At 44.2% G+C, this 18856-nt stretch overlaps 1 protein-coding gene across 9 annotated transcripts in view; it reads left to right on the top strand.

Annotated features, from left to right (window-relative positions):
* LOC107393501 (citron Rho-interacting kinase) overlaps positions 1-18856 on the top strand; it is an 88131-nt gene that overhangs the window by 47050 nt on the left and 22225 nt on the right. For 6 of the 9 annotated variants that reach the window (XM_070546365.1, XM_070546361.1, XM_070546362.1 and 3 more), the window contains 7 exons: positions 2476-2673; positions 14188-14381; positions 14799-14934; positions 15017-15121; positions 15329-15469; positions 15687-15806; positions 15913-16144. In XM_070546365.1, the coding sequence (XP_070402466.1) occupies positions 2476-2673; positions 14188-14381; positions 14799-14934; positions 15017-15121; positions 15329-15469; positions 15687-15806; positions 15913-16144 (1126 nt within the window). The remainder of the gene's footprint in view (positions 1-2475; positions 2674-14187; positions 14382-14798; positions 14935-15016; positions 15122-15328; positions 15470-15686; positions 15807-15912; positions 16145-18856) is intronic. The other 3 variants (XM_070546367.1, XM_070546364.1, XM_070546360.1) reach the window with 1 other exon arrangement.

Genomic DNA, 18856 nt, shown 5'->3' with positions numbered 1-18856 from the left:
ATCCTCTCTCCACCACCGTGCTGATAGCTGTGATGAGATGAGGCTGTGCAAAAGTCCTCACGTGTGGGTAAATTACAGTCGATCATCATTACTCAACGCAGTCTGCTGTTGTCTGTCACAAAGGAGGCAGAGGTGGAGATGGGCTCAATGACAGTTGAGCGCTGAGAAACTCTGCAGGATTCCACTCTGTGGAGTTGCAGATTGTGATGGGTAGGCGTGTACTTCCAGCACAGTTCTGGTTTGAACCACTATTGCACACCCTGTTCAGCATCAGAGGGAGAGTCAGCGCTATCTCTGAAAGACGTGGCACAAAAGAGTCGTGCAGCACCCTGTGAGAGGAGACATGTCCTCGCTCTCAGACTGCAGTGTTTAGTTGAAAATGGCCAGAGGTGCATGTGTGAGGAGGTTTAGAAGATCCTTGTTTCATTCAGAGAGAGAGAGAGGAGCAGGAAGTGAGCCACCCCTCTTGCTCTCAGCAAGCACTCGGTGGTCGTTTCTAAATGAATCGAAGCACACGTGTCAAAGGTCCTCATTCACTGAAGCAGGAAGGAGCTACAGAATTATAGCTTCATGAGAAAACGGTCTTCAGGAAGGGGTCTCTTTAGAGTCTATTTGAACTCAAACATTCACAATTTCTGTCAGCAGATGACATCTAAAACTGCAATTAAACAGCTTTGAGTGGCTCTTTTGCTTTAGTTACCATGAAGGCAGCAGGGGAATCAGATGCCTGCTCCTCCACCACATTTGAGTGATACACAGAAAGAACGAGTACACAGCAAAAATTGAGATGGCACCTAATTATCCGTGGCTTTCTCTCCAGCAGAACATGTGGGCACCGGTGGGGGATGTGTTTATGACATTTTCCTGAGGGGAAAACCTTCAGATAGACACCTGAGGAAAGTCGGGACTGATGTTGGATGTCTGACTCTAAGTCAGCCTCTCTGAATCAGAAGAGCTAGAAGCTTTGAGCAGTGCAGGTTGTTTTATGCACAGTGTGCATGAAAAGAGGATTTGGCTTAAACCTGTCACTGGTGTGTATTTGAATGTCTTTGTTGGAATTGTAGAGAGCCAACATTTTACTAGTAACAAGCAGTGGTAGGCGGTGCATTCCACCCCTGGGCCTTCCGTGATTTCCTGTTCAGTCCAATCTAAATTAATACACCTTAAAATACCATCAATATCACACCATCACAGCTGGACAATCCTTACAGAATCACACACACACACACACACACACCAGTGGACGGCTCGGTTGATTCTGAAGGCCTAGGGCAGACTTAATCTGCCTGAAAACACAAGCTAGCTGAAATCTGATTGGATAACACCCAACCTTGGTATTTTAACACTGGAAGCAGCGTAACCAAGTGAGTATAATAGAATATAAAAAGAAAATAGGCCAGTGAAATTTTTTTTTTTTTATATTTACCAAAGGAAAAATACGTTTACGTTTCTGAGGACGTTTCGGCCAGCAGGGAAGGCTTTGCTGGCCCTGACTGTCCACCACTGGTAACAAGTAACCATTAGGGTCTAGTGTAGTCTACATAGGTGTGTTTAGAGTTCTTTATTAGTTTAGTTGCTTTTACAGGTTTTATTACTTTTAGATAACTAATGCCAAGCCCAACATGCACGGATGCACAGGGCTCCTGCACTCTATGACATGAAGCTTACATCTGCTTTAGATTAGAGTGCAGATCTGATTAAAGTGTATCAGCAGAGCGACTAAAGGATTTCTACACAAACTGCTGCATTTAGAGAGAAAATCTTCTGCCTGTTTATGAACGTTTAACTTTACAGACAAGTCAGGAAAATGCCCTAAAGTATGACAGAGCTGCTGGTTTAATGAGGAATTACAACTGTCGTAAAAAACCTGCTGTAGCTAGTGCAAGCTATGCGCTAACACTAACATGAGCCAAGTAATACCATGAAGTAAAAAGATCCAGACTGCTGCACAAAACAATATTATTACTTACAAGTCCAGTAGCAACAAAGCCAGATCACCATCAGTTCGTGATTTAGTTGCCTCCTTTAGCTTTCACAAACTAGTGTAGGCTGCGCCGATGTTCACTCTGGTTTTAACTCTTTGCTTCACCTCCAAAGACATTACTCTCTTACTTTAACATCCAGGCTCTGATGCCAACAGAAAAAGCAAACTTCTTCTTTTTCTTCTTCTTGTGCTTTTTATTGATGATCGGCAAACTGAAAATGCTAACCGCTAGCATTACAGCTAACACCCATAAAGCAGGTAAAGAGTGCCCCCTTCGACACCTTCATACTCCACAAAACTATCTAGTGTGGCTTTTGGTTAGCAGAGGTCTGCAGAGTGGTGTCAGATAACACACTGGGCTAAATCAACGCTAAAACTCTAGATTTAAGTTTAACAAACTATCTTTAGTTACTTAAAAGGACATAACTATAGTTTAATAGAAGAGCTAGTGTCTTTCAAGGGGAATCCTGATTGGTCTAATTTCTCTGCAGGTGATCACAGATCTGGAGGAGCAGCTGACTGCGCTGACTCAGGAGAATGCTGAGCTGAACCGTCAGAACTTCTACTTGTCCAAACAGCTGGACGAGGCTTCTGATGAGAGAGAGGACCGGCTGCAGCTCAGCCAGGATGTGGACAGGCTGCGTCGGGAGGTGGCTGACCGAGAAATGCACCTGAACAACCAGAAGCAGGCAAGGGGCAGCCGCCGAGCACATTCCTGTTGGACATGCTGTTGTCCTAAATGACAAGTGGATCTAACAAGAACAGATGTGTCACTATGGACCAAAGAGCAATAAAAACAAACCTCTGACATGACTCACAGCTAAAACAGGAAATGGTGCCGTATTCTCTATGACACCTCGGAGTGTGAGTCTCTTGACAAGTTAGCACACAAAAAGAGCCGATTTTAGAGCCCAGTTTTTAGTCAGAGTCCACTCCTTAGCCAACAAGTTATAAATAGAAGAGGGCATTTGCTGCAGAATCATATCAGATAGAAATCTGTGTTCTGCTCTCTGAGACAACTGTGTAGCCAGACTCTGTGTTTTATATATGCTCGACACCTGTGACAGGTGACCTCGACATCTCTGAACGATGTGGCAGTGAGGCAGGCAGCAGGAGCGCTGATACTATTTCAGCATTGTTACGTGTTGTATTCTGGTTGCTGTGAGAAGGAGAGGGAGTGCGATCCGTGTGCTGCCCCGGTGGGAGGATCTGTGTGTGGGTGTCCAGCAGCGCTCTCAGGCCCGCTGGTTGTGTAACCAGCCATGGAAGTCATAGACGAGGGATGGGGTGGTGTGTGGGAGGGAGAGATGTGTCATCCTCATCACTCCCAGGTCGTGTCAGCTGTGGAAGCGTTGGACTTCAGAGGGCTGTGGTGTTGCTGCAGCATACACAGAGGCTATATTTGTCTGCCTTGTCTAAAATGGTGCGGCGTAAGACGCAGAACGCCAAGTCGCTGAGAAACATCCAAGAGAATCCTAAAGCCTACTTAGTGTTCAAAACCAGGACACAAAGTTGGCTTTAATTTAGTCTTTGTCACACAAGTACTGCAACTATATTTATTCATTTTACACATTCTGATCCTATTTCACTGCAGACTGTAAAAGACATTTTAGCTTTTCATCAATCATTTCATATTTATCTGATCGTTTTCGTCCATCCATTAATGAGTTGTACATATGCAACACATTCCAGAGCTGCAGCATCTGAAGCTGTGACTCATTTTCTTCACTCATTCACTTTGTAAGAAGATGAGGTAAGGCAGCTTTATTTGTGTAACACATTTCATACACAGAAGCAGTTCAATGTGCTTTCCAGGAGCAAGGACAGCAAGAACATAAAACATTAAAATCAGCATAAAAACGGCAGATTTTACAATAAAAGTAAAAAATACACAAAATTAGATGTAAGAATCAGATAAAAGGCAAAGTTAAAGGCTGAACCATTTAAGTGCAGAAGGTGAAACATAGGAGAAATTAATTTGAAGGCTGATGAATACACTACATTTTTCAACTTTGATTTAAAAGTTCCTAGAGTTGGGGCACATTTGAAGTCATGAGGAAGCTGATTCCATCGTAGCCAAAAGCAGCTTCACCCTGTTTGGTTCTGACCCGAGATTCTACCAGCTGACTGTTTCCTAAGGATCTCAGAGCCCTGCTCGGCATATATACCTGAAGGAGCTCAGACATGCATTCTGAATCCATGCCAATGGGTGATTTATAAACTAGTAGAAGTACTTTAAAATGGATTCTGTAGTTTACTGGTAACCAGTGTAGAGATTTAACAGAAGTGATGAGTTCGGTTCTCTTTGTTCTTGTTAAGACTCAAATGTGAAACTCTCAGCGCTTCACAGGCCATGGATGCCTTTTAATGTAATTGATAATTGTTCAATTCAATTCAACTTTATTTATATAGCGCCAAATCACGACAAGAGTCGTCTCAAGGCACTTCACATAATAAACATTCCAATTCAGGTCAGTTCATTAAGCCAATCAGAAATAATGTTTCCTATATAAGGAACCCAGCAAATTGCATCAAGTCACTGACTATAGTGTCAGTGACTTTACAGCAATCCTCATACTAAGCAAGCATAAAGCGACAGTGGAGAGGAAAACTCCCTTTTAACAGGAAGAAACCTCCAGAGAATCCTGGCTCAGTATAAGCAGCCATCCTCCACGACTCACTGGGGATCGAGAAGACAGAGCAGGCGCGCACACACACACACACACACACACACACACACACACACACACACACTCACACACGCACGCACACACACACGCACACACGCACACACAAACACACACGCACACACACACACACACACACACACACACACACACACACACACACACACACACACGTCTCCGACAGGAGGTATTAAAATGTGAAGGAGGGGGTAACATAAAAATACATGATAATGGGTTTAAAATGGGTTTAATTGTCATAAAAAGTTCTAAAAACAAGTGCAAATATATGGCAAGCAGTATTAAAATTATGCAAATCAAAAATTATCAAAGGTTAACATTAAAAGATCAATTACCAACATTTAAAAACGCCTGGTTTAAACTTATTCTAAAAGTTTTACCAAAACAGAAGGTGTTTCAAAATCTACAGAGTTGACAAAAGTTCTAAAACAATTTATTGACATGAAACACCTGGTCAAAACTTATGTTAAAAGTTCTACCAAACAGAAGGTGTTTTAAAAAACCAGAGTCAATTAAATTGTCACCAAGTTAACCTACAAAGCAATCCCTCTGGATCACTCAGAGCTTTACCCTTTAAAAGCTCATCACTCAGCGTTAAAACTACCAAAGTTAAAACCATCTGCATATAAATTTGGACAATGGGTTTCCATAGGCTCCAATAACACATTTTTGAAGAAAAATGGGAGGTGGACACCACCGCCATTTTGACCGTGTCACAGGTTCCGTCAAGCCCAGACAATTCCACAAAAGGGAAGAGAGGTGGAGCTGAGGGTGGGGCTGTAAGTCTGGGATCAACTGACGACACCCGGTCGAGCTAGCTACAAGCTAACCTGAAGCTAACCCAAAGCTAACGCGGAGGTGGGAGCTAAGCTAAGGGAGGTAGCAACCTAGCTACAACCGGAATTAACTGTGCACAACACCAGAGCTTCTGAGTCAGAGATACGCCGGGCTGACCGACCGGGTGGAACACAGAGGTCTCTGAGACTTCCACAAGCTGGCAGCCGCACAGCAGACAAGCGCTGCTGCGATCTGAGATGCGCAGAGCTGCCGCTGGGGGAACCGGGTGGAAAGGTTTCCATCTCAGCGCTCCACAAGCCAGCAGCCCACGCACAGTCAGGAGCTGCGATCAAGCAGAGATGCGCTGAGCTGCGGGGAGGGGAGAACAGGTGGAAAACAAAGGTCTCCCAAGAGCTCCACAAGCCGATAGTCAGAACCCAGCTCCACCAACATGTATATTTCAACCCATTTTCTAAAGTGCAGCATTGTGTTAAATGCACTGGGTTTTACCCTATTACATTTAAATTTCATGGTTAAACAGTACATGTTAACATCTAAGCTCAGCTCGGCAGTGACCTAAAATACATAAATATAATTTTACTTACTGAGAAAAATGAAGTGGAGGCTCCTTGGACGCTCTATTAGTGCAATTAATGCCACTGCAAGTCATTTTGTCCAACAATTGCACAAAAAATATCCAAAAAAGAAAACACAAACACAGAGACTCAAAATCCCGGAACAGTTTCCAGGCCAGACCGAGGCTCTACTGAGGCCTTTCCACGGAGCTAGCTCTGTGGTCACGTGGGTCTGATGCTCATTAATTATACAGAATTTTAGGCTTTTAATACACTTAAACAGAAGAGTGAGGAAAAAAAATCACCCCCCTCAGAGTTGTCATGAGTGTAAACTAGATCATTTAAACCAAAAACATGTTTTGGTACCAGGCTGTAAACATGTTTATTTCTGCTGTGAAATTGGTATTTTTAAAATGGGAGTCAATGAGGATTTGCTCGCTTCTGACACCAGCCCCTAGTGGATGAGGGTGGAACTGCAATTTTTGGTACTTCCGGGATTGCTTCAATTTTTGAGCCGCATTGTGGGGGCTTGGTTAAAACTCATCAAAAGAAAGGGGTTGAAACTAAAATCTGAGGCCTGAGGACAGCAGAACCCCTGCACTGCTGCCTCCCAGACTGCTGAAGGTGCAGCCTTTTTATCCCAGATGTTGGTCATCAGAAGGTTTCAGCTCAGCTGTGCTCCTCAGCAGCCTGGAAGAGAGGAGGAGGAGGGGCGGTGTCAGGCTGATCTTCGGGGCTGGGTGATCCTGGCTCCTGCACCTGAAGAGGCCAGGCTGGTGGCCATAACAATAATATTCTCAATATTCACCCAGTGGGTATTGAGCTCTCCTTGATGTCTTGCGAAGCATTTTTGAGTTTTTTTGTGGACAAAATAGTCTATATCAGAGCTCAGATTCTGTCAGTCCCCTGTCAGCTACTTTTAATTAGATTGAGCCACTTACATTGCACTGCCTTTGGGATTTAGTCAACTCTTTTAAACCTGCTGGTTCTCCCTTGGATTTGATACCCCTAGGCTTTTAAAATAAGTGTTTTTATCAGTTGGTCCTTGGGTTTTTGCCATTATTAATCAGAGCATTGTCTGTGGGGTAGCACCAGGGAACTGGAAACATGCTGTTGTTCAGCCTTTATTGAAGAAGCCTGGGCTTGACTCATCTACCTTATCCAGTTATCAACCCATCTCCAAACTTCCTTTTATTTCTAAAGTACTGGAAAAAGTAGTTTACTCACAGCTGACTGAGTATTTGATGGGAAATGACATCTTGGAAAAATTCCTGTTTGGTTTTAAGCCAGTCCACAGTGCAGAATCTGGAATGCTCCAGGTTTTTAATGACATTTTATTGGCTGATTCTGGAGACTTTGTTGTTTTGGTATTGTTGGACCTTTTGGCTGCATTCGGTACTGTGGATTATTCTATCCTGAGTTCAAGGATGGAACGCTTTCTGGGTGTTCGCGAGGTCGCGCTGGATTGGTTTGTGTCGTACCTGACTGACAGAACCTTCAGTGTCTCACAGGGGGATTTTACTTCCTCTAATGCCTCATTCTCTTGGTCCCCAGGGTTCTATGTTGGGCCCATTGTTGTTTTCGCTGTATCTGCTACCACTTGGCTCAATTTTTAAGAAACATGGGTGTCATTTTCACTGCTATGCAGATGATACCCAGGTATATGTGCCTTTTAAGAGGGGCCACAGTCATGCTTTGCAGTCTCTGTTAGACTGTCTTGTTGAGGTTAGGCAGTGGATGTTCTCTGACTTCCTTCTTTTGAATGAGAAAAAGACAGAGGTTGTAGTCTTTGGTCCAAGTACTGTGTCTAGGTTGGGTGCAGTGGACCTCGGTCAGCTCGCCCCATTCTTGAAACTGAGTGTGACTTCCCTGGGTGTTGTACTGGATGGGGATCTTGTTTTGGACAGGCAGATCACTGCAATGACTAAATCTAGTTTTTATCAATTAAGAAGGATCACCAAAGAAAAGTCCTTGCTGTCAAAAAATAATTTTGAAACAATTATTCATGCTTTTATTACATCAAGGCTTGATAACTGTAATTCTTTGTACCTTGGTGTTTCATAATCCCACCTCTCGCGTCTTCAGTTGGTGCAGAATGCCACTGCATGGCCGCTCACTGTGACGAATAAGATGGAGCATGTTACTGCTGTCCTGGCCTCACTGCACTGACTGCCTGTTTTTTTAGAATCCAGTTAAAGGGGATTTTATGGGCTTTTGAATCTTTGCATGGCCTTGCTCCTTGTTACCTCTCTGATCCACTGGGGTTTTTTTTACTCCCCTGCACGGTCTCTGAGGTCAGCTGATAGGATGAACCTAGAAGTCCCCAACATTAAACACAAGCTCAGGGGTGACAGGGCTTTTTCTGTAGCTGCCCCCTAGGCTCTGGAATGTGCTGCCTTTGAGCATTAGGTTAGCCCAGGGGTCGGCAACCTGTTCCCATCAAAGAGCCATTATTACCCGTTTCCCACAATAAAGAAAACACAGGGAGCCACAGCAACCGCGGCATTTTTATGTAGTATATTGTTTTTGAATGTTTTAATTTCTGTGAAGCACTTTGGTCGGTTTTATGCTGTTGTAAAGTGCTATACAAATAAAGCGGCCTTGCCTCTAGCAACAGCATTCTGAATAAGCTGCAGTTGCTTCACAGCTTTTTTTAGAAGACCAGTCAAAAGATCACTGCAGTAGTCCAGCTTGAAGAAGATGAACACATGAATGAGTTTCTCTAGGTCTTACCTGGACATGAGACCCCGAGTCGCACTATTTGATGAAGATGATAAAAAGCTGATGTAGTCATGGCCTTAATGTAACCAGTGAAGCTCAGGTCTGAATCAATAACAACACCAAGATTTCTAACCTGGGTCTTTGTCTTTACTCCTCTGGAGCAAAGCTGATCAATGACCTCCATCCTGTCCTTCTTATTCCCAAACATCAGACTTGTCTGGAGGAAGTTTGAATGCATCCAGTCATTAGCCTCTTTTATAAGACACACCATGCCGGCAAATTGGCGTAATATTACTGCAACGGTATGTCTATTAATGCACCATGCCGGCATGGAGTTGCGCGAATTTTGCGGCATTTGTTCCGTCTCATTTGGTAGTAATATTGCAGTAATGGTCGGTTGTATGCGCCCTGGCGCAACAGAGGCAGTTGTCATGATGACGTGGGGAGTTATTGCTGAGCTCCAGCTGGCAAATTTATTGAAAATGAAAGTAAACACAGGCAAGAAGGTTTGCTTTTTGAACAAAATCAGCTGAGATGGCAAACTGGAGCACCGCAGTGCTCCATGAGCCTCTCTGTTATAGCTGAAGCTCAGATCACCAGAGACTGCAAGGGACTGATGGGGAAAGACACCTTTAGGAGCTGCTTAACGAAAACTTAACCATCACGGCTTCAGTCGCAATAAAAAGCAAGTTATGTCCAAGACAAACGGAAGTCTGCGGCAGCGCGGAGACTGCCCCCGTACCCCCTTTATGTCGCCATCACCTAATCTTTTGTAAAATTGCCACGATTGCGCCACATTACTGCCACGGTCTGATCTTATAAACAACCTTTATCCTCCCCAGGGAGCTGTGGCAAATCCCGTTTTGCAAATGCTATGGTCCTGTAAAAACAGCTACTGACTTGCTCCAAACACTGACAGAGTGAGTCTAAAGGGCCACAGTCACTAGGTGATAGAGCTGGGTAGATCTGGGTGTCATCTGCATAACTATGATAGTTAATGTTTTTGTGTATGGCCTGACCCAGGGGGAGCATGTAGATATTGAAGAGCAGTGGTCCAAGAATTGAGCCTTGGGGAACCCCACATGTCATGATGATCAGCTTTGATTTGTGATCACCAATAGAAACAACATAACTCCTGTCTTCAAGATAAGACCAGAACCAACTATGGATTGTGCCTGAAAGTCCCACCCAGGTTATGAGCAACAAGAAGGATGTTGTGGTCCACGGTATCAAAAGCTGCAAGCATCATCAGGACAGATGTTTCTGCTGAATCTGTATTTAGATGAAAATCATTTAATACTTTAGTCAGTGCAGTCTCAGCCCTGTCCACACGTAGCCGGGGATCTGCCAAAACGTAGATATTTTTCCACATTTTGGCCTGTCATCCACACGAAAACGGAGTTTTTTCACACGAAAACGGATCTTTTTAAAAACTCCGGCCAAAGTGAAGATCTGCGTTTTCTCCGTTTTGGGTGTCTGCGTGTGGATGGACAAAACCGGAGTTTTAAGATCCGCAACGTCACGTTCCGTGACAAAAAATGCTGACATCACGTGTGCGACCTGTGTTTACACTAGCCGGCATCATGGAAGCCCTCAGAGCTGCGCTCTGTCACTACCCGATCCATCAATTGTCCAAGCGCTTTCTGCTTGTTTGTTTTTACAAGCAGAATTACTGCTCCTTGCGGAAGACCACAGACGAAGGACGAGGTTAAGAACGGGGGAAGTACTGCCACCTACAGGTCTGGCATGTCCTTAACAACGTATTTATCCGGGTACGTGTGGACAGTTTGTTTTTAAAACGCGGTGGTGTAGATGCAAGTTTTTGGAGGGGCGGATATTCGTTTTCAAAAAACCCCGGCTACGTGTGGACTAGGCCTCAGTCTAACGCCTGACTGGAAACTATCTAGCAGGTTGTTTGTCTCTCAAAGTTTTTCAACTGGATCAAAACTGCTGAGGTAGAGTGAGTTGTTCAGTAACAGGAAGGTTGCAGGTTCGATCCCGGCTCCCACCGAGAATGCTACTGTAGTGTCCTTGCAAGACACTTAACCCGCCTTGCCTGCTGGTGGTGCTCGGAGGGACCGGTGGCACCTGCGTGCGGCAGACTCGCCTCCGTCAGTGTGCCCCAGGGCAGCTGTGGCTACATCGTAGCTCATCTCCACCAGCGTGAGAATGGGTGAAAGATTGTGTTGTGAAGCACCTTGGGGGGTTGTAGAACCCTGAGAAGGCTCTATACAAATACATGCCATTTACCATTTTCAGTCATTTTCCCGATGACATTAGAGATTGGTCTGTAGTTGTCCATCACTAAGGGATCTCTTTTCGTCAGAAGAGGCTTAACAGCAGCAGTTTTCAGTGATTTAGGGAAAATACCTGACATTAAGGAGCAATTAACAAATTTCAGTTCATCAGCTTTCAAGCTAAAAACATTTACGGACGTTTGTTGGCAGGGTGTCCAGACAACAGGTAGATGAGTTTAAGGCCCTAACCATGTTCTCCAGTGTTTTAGACTAGATGAGGTGATTTTGTCTTGTTTGTAGAACAGATTAAAGGACATTTCCAGAACACGGGAAGCTTCAAAAGCACCACACCTTCTAAAGCAGGCATGTGCAAAGTGTGGCTCATTGGTCTGATTGAGTTTGTTTGGCCTCCAGTTGCATTTCTAGAATTTGGTCTCTTCATCAGGTTGTGGATGTAGATCAATACTTTGAAAGGTTTTTTATGTTAATTTCCAATTAGATGATGCCTGTTTATCAGCAGTGCAGATGAAAATGAGAGGACTTTTACCTTTATGAATTTTCTCTTGTCTAAACCGATTGTGACAGCTCTGCTCTAAAGTCTCACCCCGGGTTTCCACAGGAGCCGTCAGCAGCACGTTACTGCAGCAGCACGTCTTGCTCGCATAAGCTGCTGCTTGGCCCTTCCCACGAGACGCGAAGCAGCAGGGGAGCAGCTGTCACCGACCGAGCACGAAGTCACACGAGTGACTTCGTCAGTAAACACAACAACAAGCAGGAGAAAACTACAACATGGCTCCAAAATGTTTGTGTTTTATGTTCTGTCCGTTTTATAATCGCCAATACGGACCTGAAAAACAAAGGAGACCGCTAGCTAGGTGATAACTTCTCACGGGGACACACAGTTAGTAACCTTTATTAAAAGTAAAGCAACCGGAAGGCAGTACGTTTCTTTATTCTGAAAATCTCGGGAGCTTCTCTCCATTTCCGCGTCCGATTTCCTGTCTTTCCTTCCCCAAAAATGTCGAACTTGACCCGTTTCAGAGGCGTCGCGCGTAGAAAATAGAACCGGCGCGTAAAGGCCGCGACATGCTGCTCCTGAGACGCGGCCGACTCGCGCTGCTGACGGCTCCAGTGGAAAAGGTTCTGTTGACCACAGCGGTTCCTATCAGCAGCTATGACGTGCTGCTGACGGCTCCTGTGGAAAGCCGGGATCAGGCTTTAAAGCTGCAATGATAAATCTGCAAAACAGCTTAGCTTAAAACCTTTTTTCCTATCTCTTAACAGCGTTGTAACATAGTGTAGCTATAAATATATTCTGGAGATTTTAAAAAATGAATAAAATGGTTCTCTCACATTGGTCTACCTCCATCAATAACACGTTTCAGACCAAAAGCAGCTATTGGACCATCCAGTTGTTGTTCTCACCGAACCTCCGCACTTCTCCGGGTCCTCCATTCGTAACGCACTTGTGAGAGGTTCTCTGCTCAACAACATCAGAGAAGGAGAAACAGCCGGCTGCTACCACTTCACCTTTAGTACGATCTACAAGAATCCCAAAGAGGAAAACATCGTTTGAAGTCACGGACAACATGAGACGTTTGGACCTAGAAAACGACGACTGGTGTTTAGTGTTATCTCATTACGTACATTATGACACGGTACTATGAATGCAATACGATATGATAATAATAATAATAATACATTTGGTTTATAAAGCACTTTACATTTGAAAGTTAATTTAACCCGAAAGCTCTGGTAAAAAGATAAGTTTCAAGACCAGATTTAAAAGCACCAATAGTCTGTGGTATCCTCAGATGCCCTGGGAGGGAATTCCAAAGTCTGGGTGCAGCTGAGCAAAAAGCACAATCTCCCGTGGTGCGAAGTTTAGTCTTTGGAGTTTTCAAAAGATGTACTGATGCAGAGTGGAGGTTGCGTGTGAATGTCTGTGAAAACAGAAGTTCTTTAAGGTGGGGGGGTGGGGGCATCCCCATAAATACACTGGTGGGTGAGAAGGGCAACCTTGTAATCAATTCTAGATGAAACGGGAGCCAGTGAAGAGATTTAAGAATGAGCATTATATGGTCATATTTGCGTCCTCTCCTCAAGATCCTAGCAGCACAGTTCTGAATATACTGCAGTTTTTGAAGGACTTTTTCCAGTAGTCCCAATGAGAAGTGCATTGCAGAAATCCAGCCTGGAGGAGACAAACACATGGACCAACTTTTCCACATCAGCAAACGTTAGTGCTGGACTGGACGCAGTTTTGCTATATTCCTGAGGTGGAAAAAAGACGTTTTACACAGATGCTTGACCTGGGCCTCATACGTCAAACTCGAGTCCATTTTAACCCCAAGGTTTATTACAGATGTTGACATGTGGGATATCCTGACCAGAAAAGGTAATACAGTTGATGTTAGATGGCCTAACCTGGTGTGGGATGCCTACTAAAATAGCTTCAGTCTTAGAGCTGTTTAGCTGCAGGAAATTTTGCTTCATCCATGACTTTATCTCCTCCAAATAGATGGTCAAAGTGGATGATGGCAGAGTAGACGAGGAGGTGGAATTTATCCTGAGAAAAAGCTGAGTATCATCAGCATAACAATGGAATAAAATACCACGATGACCGATGATATGGCCCAGGGGAAGCATATATAATACAAATAAAATCGGACCAAGCACAGAGCCCTGAGGAACACCACAGGTGACATTGTGTATAGCAGATTTTGCCTCTCCCAGGGCAACATGCTCCGTTCTTTTAGTAAGATAAGATGAGAACCAATTGTAAACAGAGTCAGAGTCCAACAGTGTGACGCAATCTGTGAAGCAGAATGTTGTGGTCAGCAGTATCAAAGGCTGAGGACAGGTCCAGCAGGATGAGAAGCGATGGGAAACCAGCATCAGCTGACATCAGCAGGTCATTCGTAACTCTAACCAGAGCTGTTTCCACGCTGTGGCAGGAGTGGAAGCCAGACTGGAATTTCTCAAACAAATTGTTTGCTTCTAGATGAGACTGAAGCTGTGCAGCAATTACTTTTTCCAGTACTTTAGAAAGAAACGGGAGGTTAGAAATGGTAATTACAATGCAACAAGATACAGTATGATGCAACACACTACAATAAAGTATGAATTGGCACAATATCGTGCAATATGATCAGGTCCAATAAAATGTTACTATCTAACGTAACTAGAACCTGGAGACCCTGAAGACCACATGCACCATGCTGGAGGAACAAGTCCTGGAGCTGGAGACCATGAACGATGAGCTGCTGGAGAAGGAGAGGCAGTGGGAGGCCTGGAGAGCCACACTGGAGGAGGAGAAGAGCCAGGCTGAGAGGAGGAGCAGGGAGCTGCAGAGGCTGCTGGACACTGAGAAACAGAACAGGTGAACATGGGCATGCATGTTACCATTTCACAGCTAATAAAAAAAAACTTCTACCAATTCATCTGTATTTTAGGAGGGATGCGCTCATTTTGGAGCAAATGCTTTATTTTCTTTTGGTGTTATTGTTTTTAGCTCTGGTCCCTCCGCCTACACACTGAATGCAACAGGTTTGGGCGTATTCTCTCGGGGTGGTTGAGAGTTATTTTTGGAGACAGAATTCTTTTCTGACATAATGTAGGCAGCACAGAGCAGGGTGCCCTAAAAGCACTTTAGAGCATGCTGTATTTGTGTTTTCCATCAAGACCAAACCCCTTTATTCATCCAACAGAGAAAACATCAAACAGTCTGAGAGAGTGTGATCTTAGCATCTCTTACAGGCTGAATATAGCAAAAAACATAACACCTTTGGTACTTCAGGCTTCGTGCGGATCAGCGCAACTCAGAGTCTCGCCAGGCTGTGGAACAGGCCGTCAAGGAGCACAAAGCTGAGATCCTGGCTCTGCAACAGACTCTCAAAGAGCAGAAACTCAAAGCCGAGAGCCTGGCGGATACAGTAAGGATTCCCACACTGCTAAAAAAGCATCAACCTTTTGTCTTATTGGTCACACCAGAGTTTGTCTGCTTTTGTTCCTCAGCTGAACGATCTGGAGAAGAAGCACTCCATGCTGGAGATGAACGCCCGCAGTCTGCAGCAGAAGCTAGAGAGTGAGAGGGATGTGAAGCAAAGACTGCTGGAAGAGGTACAGCCCTTTCAACAACGGTCCATGTAGTTGTGCTCTTTGCTAAATTCCTCTGACTTTGTTTTTGTTACAAGTGACTTAAGCACAAAAAACACTGTTAAAGTGTGCACTGGTGCTGAAAGCTTCCTCCATTTGTGCCGTTACTGTAAAGTGACAAGCACAGACCCAGCCTCCAAGCGGTGATGTAACAGCTGATCTCCTCTGCAGCAGGAGAAGCTGCAGCAGCAGCTGGATGCTCAGAAGACTCACATCTTCCGTCTGACCCAGGGGCTGCAGGATGCTTTGGACCAGACCGACTTACTGAAAACTGAGAGAACCGACCTGGAATACCAGCTGGAGAACATCCAGGTGCTTTTACACGTGTATGAAAGAGAAACAGCTGATATTTAAGCACGTACTAAGATCTGAAGATGTGAACGTCTCCAGTCAGACACCTGCTGAGTGTTTGTGTCGTTATCGGTCTTGTTTCTTTACCCCACACCTCCTTCACCCTCTCTGTCTGTCACCCTCTGTGTGAGGTGAAGTACTTGAGGAGAAATTCATGGCAGTAGTGATGTTCATTTAGCTCCACCTGCAGGCTGTATATTCTCATGAGAAGGTGAAAATGGAGGGAACCATCACCCAGCAGACAAAACTCATAGACTTCCTCCAGGCCCAGGCCCACGGTGGCTCCAAGAAGAAAAAAGTAAGACAAAAATAAAGAACTGAGCAGCATGTTTAATGTTATTACAGGTGAATAAAGATCAGAAGTCCCAGCGCTGAGTGGTTTTGGTGTCTTGTGCATCTTTCAGGGTCTTTTTGGGCGTCGGCGAGAGGACCTGTTGGCTGCCATGACCGCTCAGGCCCAGACCCAGGGCCAGACTCCAGGTCAAGGCCAAGTTTCTCCAGTTCCCCCGATCCAGCCAGTGCCTCTGCAGTACAGTGACATGAAGACCGCTCTGGATAAAGAGCGCGCTCGCTGCTCTGAGCTGGAAGATGCTCTGCTGAAGATGCGAGCAGAGCTGCGATCCCTGAGGGAAGAAGGTGAGAGAGCAACGTTTCCCTTCTGTTTTATAAATAAATATGATCAGATGTATTATTATAAAAGGTTAAAGCAACATTTTATTGATTAGAAATGATGTTCTCCACTCAGCCTCACCGCAGAAACAAACGTCTCCTTTTATCAGGAGGGGGAGACCATTGACTCAGATTTAAAAACAAACGTCCTTAAAGTTTGGAAAAGACCGGATTAAAGGTCTGATTTAATCTCTAAACAGTATAATCTAACTAGGCATGGGCCCAAATGAGATTTAGATGGTGTGAAAACTTATGGTTTAACAGTTTTGCAGATTGACAAGACATTAGTTAAAATGTAATAAAGAATAAAAAAAACATTAAAATTGTTTTAAAGAATTTGCCAGAATTAAACAAAACACGTGTTATTCTAATAATTTATTTTAAATGACATGAGCCATTTATTTACACAGAAAGACTAAATCGGGCTGTTTTACACACCCCTCTGAACATCTGTAAACAATAATGAAGGAAACTTGATGACCAGCACGCTGACCTTCTCAGCTGGTTGCAAATGCTGTTGTTTGAATTTAGCATCTTCATTTGAGCATCCGTTAGCATCATAATCCATGTTAAATATAATCTGAAACAACAGACCAGGGGCCTCGTTTATCAAGCTTGCTTACGCACAAAACGGGGTCGGAAAACTGCGTCAGCAACTTTCCACGCAAACTTTGGGATTTATGAAAAAACCTTGGAGGAAAAATGTGCGCAACTATAAGATGACTAAGGACCTGGCTTACACACATGCTGGACATGGAGAGCACCTGCAGTGCTGCTGCTGAGAAGATACAATTATGAAATCCTGCAACATTATCACTTGTACTGGTTCGTTTTCACACAGAACAAGACCTCCCACACGCACACACATGCGCACATACACACACATGCGCACACATTCACACACACGCGCACGCACACATACATACACATACATACACACACACACACACAGCCTGAAGCGCAGAATACGGAATGCACAATATCAGCAGGGGGACAGATTGAGACAGAATGTCATGCGTCTGTGACAGTGTGTGTGTGTCCTGTCACTGTGACTTGATTGATCATGCGCCCTGGCTACTTGGACAAGGGAGATCTCCATTTGGATGACTGGTTAAGTGTGCGTGACGCTCACCCGGGAGTCTGGGGATCGAATCCTGATTGGATCATTTTTTTATATCCGCCACAGATCTCTCTGAAGAACTCACAGCATTGACAGCTTCAGCAACGCTGTGCCACTCCGTGGATTTTCTCTTGTTTTGCAAAAGCACTTCCTTTCATTTCTCCACCTCACCCACAAGTACCTCAATTTCTGCTTCTGTGAAATTGAGCTTCCTTGATCTGCCTTGATCTACGGTCGCCATCGTCACTCGCGGAGCGCTGCAACAGCCGGCTTATGTTTATGCATGAGATCCATAAGGCACTTTGCATTGACCATTTATGGCAGTAAGTGGGCGTGGTGAGGGCGGGATGTGACTAAAACGCAGCTGAGAAACTTTCTCGTTAGTCTCTGATTTATGAAGCGAAGATTGCGTGCAGCTGTGCGTACTCCATGTTTGACAGATCACAAACCTACTTGGCGTAAGTACTTTTTTTTTTGCTGAGCTTAAGTACGGTCTTAGTAAGGATTCTACGCAATGTTTGATAAATGAGACCCCCGGTTTTACTTACACGCTAGAACCCTTTCACTGTTGTAGCAATTATGACATATTAATGATGACCAACAAGATGTGATGTTTCCATATAAATATGAAAAATCAATCTGATTGATCTTTGAATGTTTTATCAGAAGATTCTAGGGTTCTTTGCTCCTTTAGGGACCATAGACACACTTGTATTAATTCAGACAGAGTCAGTATATAGTTTATAAAATGAATTTAATTATTTTTCCTAAACTACATGACAAGATATGAATAATGAGACGTGATGTGGTGGATGTGAGGTGATGTGATGGAAGCTAGACGTTGTAGCAACCGTTCTTTATATCTGAGAGAAATTGTGAAATCTGGCTGTAAAATAATTTGTTGTTTGATTCTAAACTAGAGAGTTGTTTATTAAAAACAGCATCAGATGCAATCTGTCGTGCCAAGCCTACGCACCTTTGGTGTGGAGGTTCTCGTTTGATCCGGGGGGTCGATAGTCACTGCAGGTGATATCAGGAACCCGTAGATAGTTCCGGTAGGACCCGTCCAGTCTGAGATCCCTCGTGGTGAAGGCAGGAAGCTGGAATGCTTATTTGCATCTAAGGTTGATGTTTGCTTGTCTCTTAGAAGAGTCGGTTGTCTGGTATCAGCCGCAGCGTTGCAGAGAGGCTTTGACTTAAGGTCAAAAGAGATGCTTCTTTCCCGATTTGGCCGAATCGGAGTTCAGCTGGCAACGAAATTAATCGGGAAGTTAATCCGGTTTTATTAAACCACAATCTTATGAGTTCTGGCGAATTCTGGCAAATCCTAATTTGACAAGTTTCTGAGTATTTACCAACATCCCTCGGAAAGCCACTCCTCCCTTCAGATACAAAATTCTTAATTCTGTGAATAAAGGATGGCTTAAAACACTTATGTGAGGTGAGCGTTAACCTTAGCATGTGTCTTATTGTAACGTGTATGAGTGTAAACAACGATTAACTTGTTAAATCAAACACATAGTGATTTGTGACATATGTGGATCATTGTAAGAACAATA

This window comes from Nothobranchius furzeri, chromosome 17 (genome assembly GCF_043380555.1).
Source record: "Nothobranchius furzeri strain GRZ-AD chromosome 17, NfurGRZ-RIMD1, whole genome shotgun sequence".
NCBI classification, from domain to species: Eukaryota; Metazoa; Chordata; class Actinopteri; order Cyprinodontiformes; family Nothobranchiidae; genus Nothobranchius; species Nothobranchius furzeri.
This window is presented reverse-complemented; position numbering and strand designations above follow the sequence as displayed.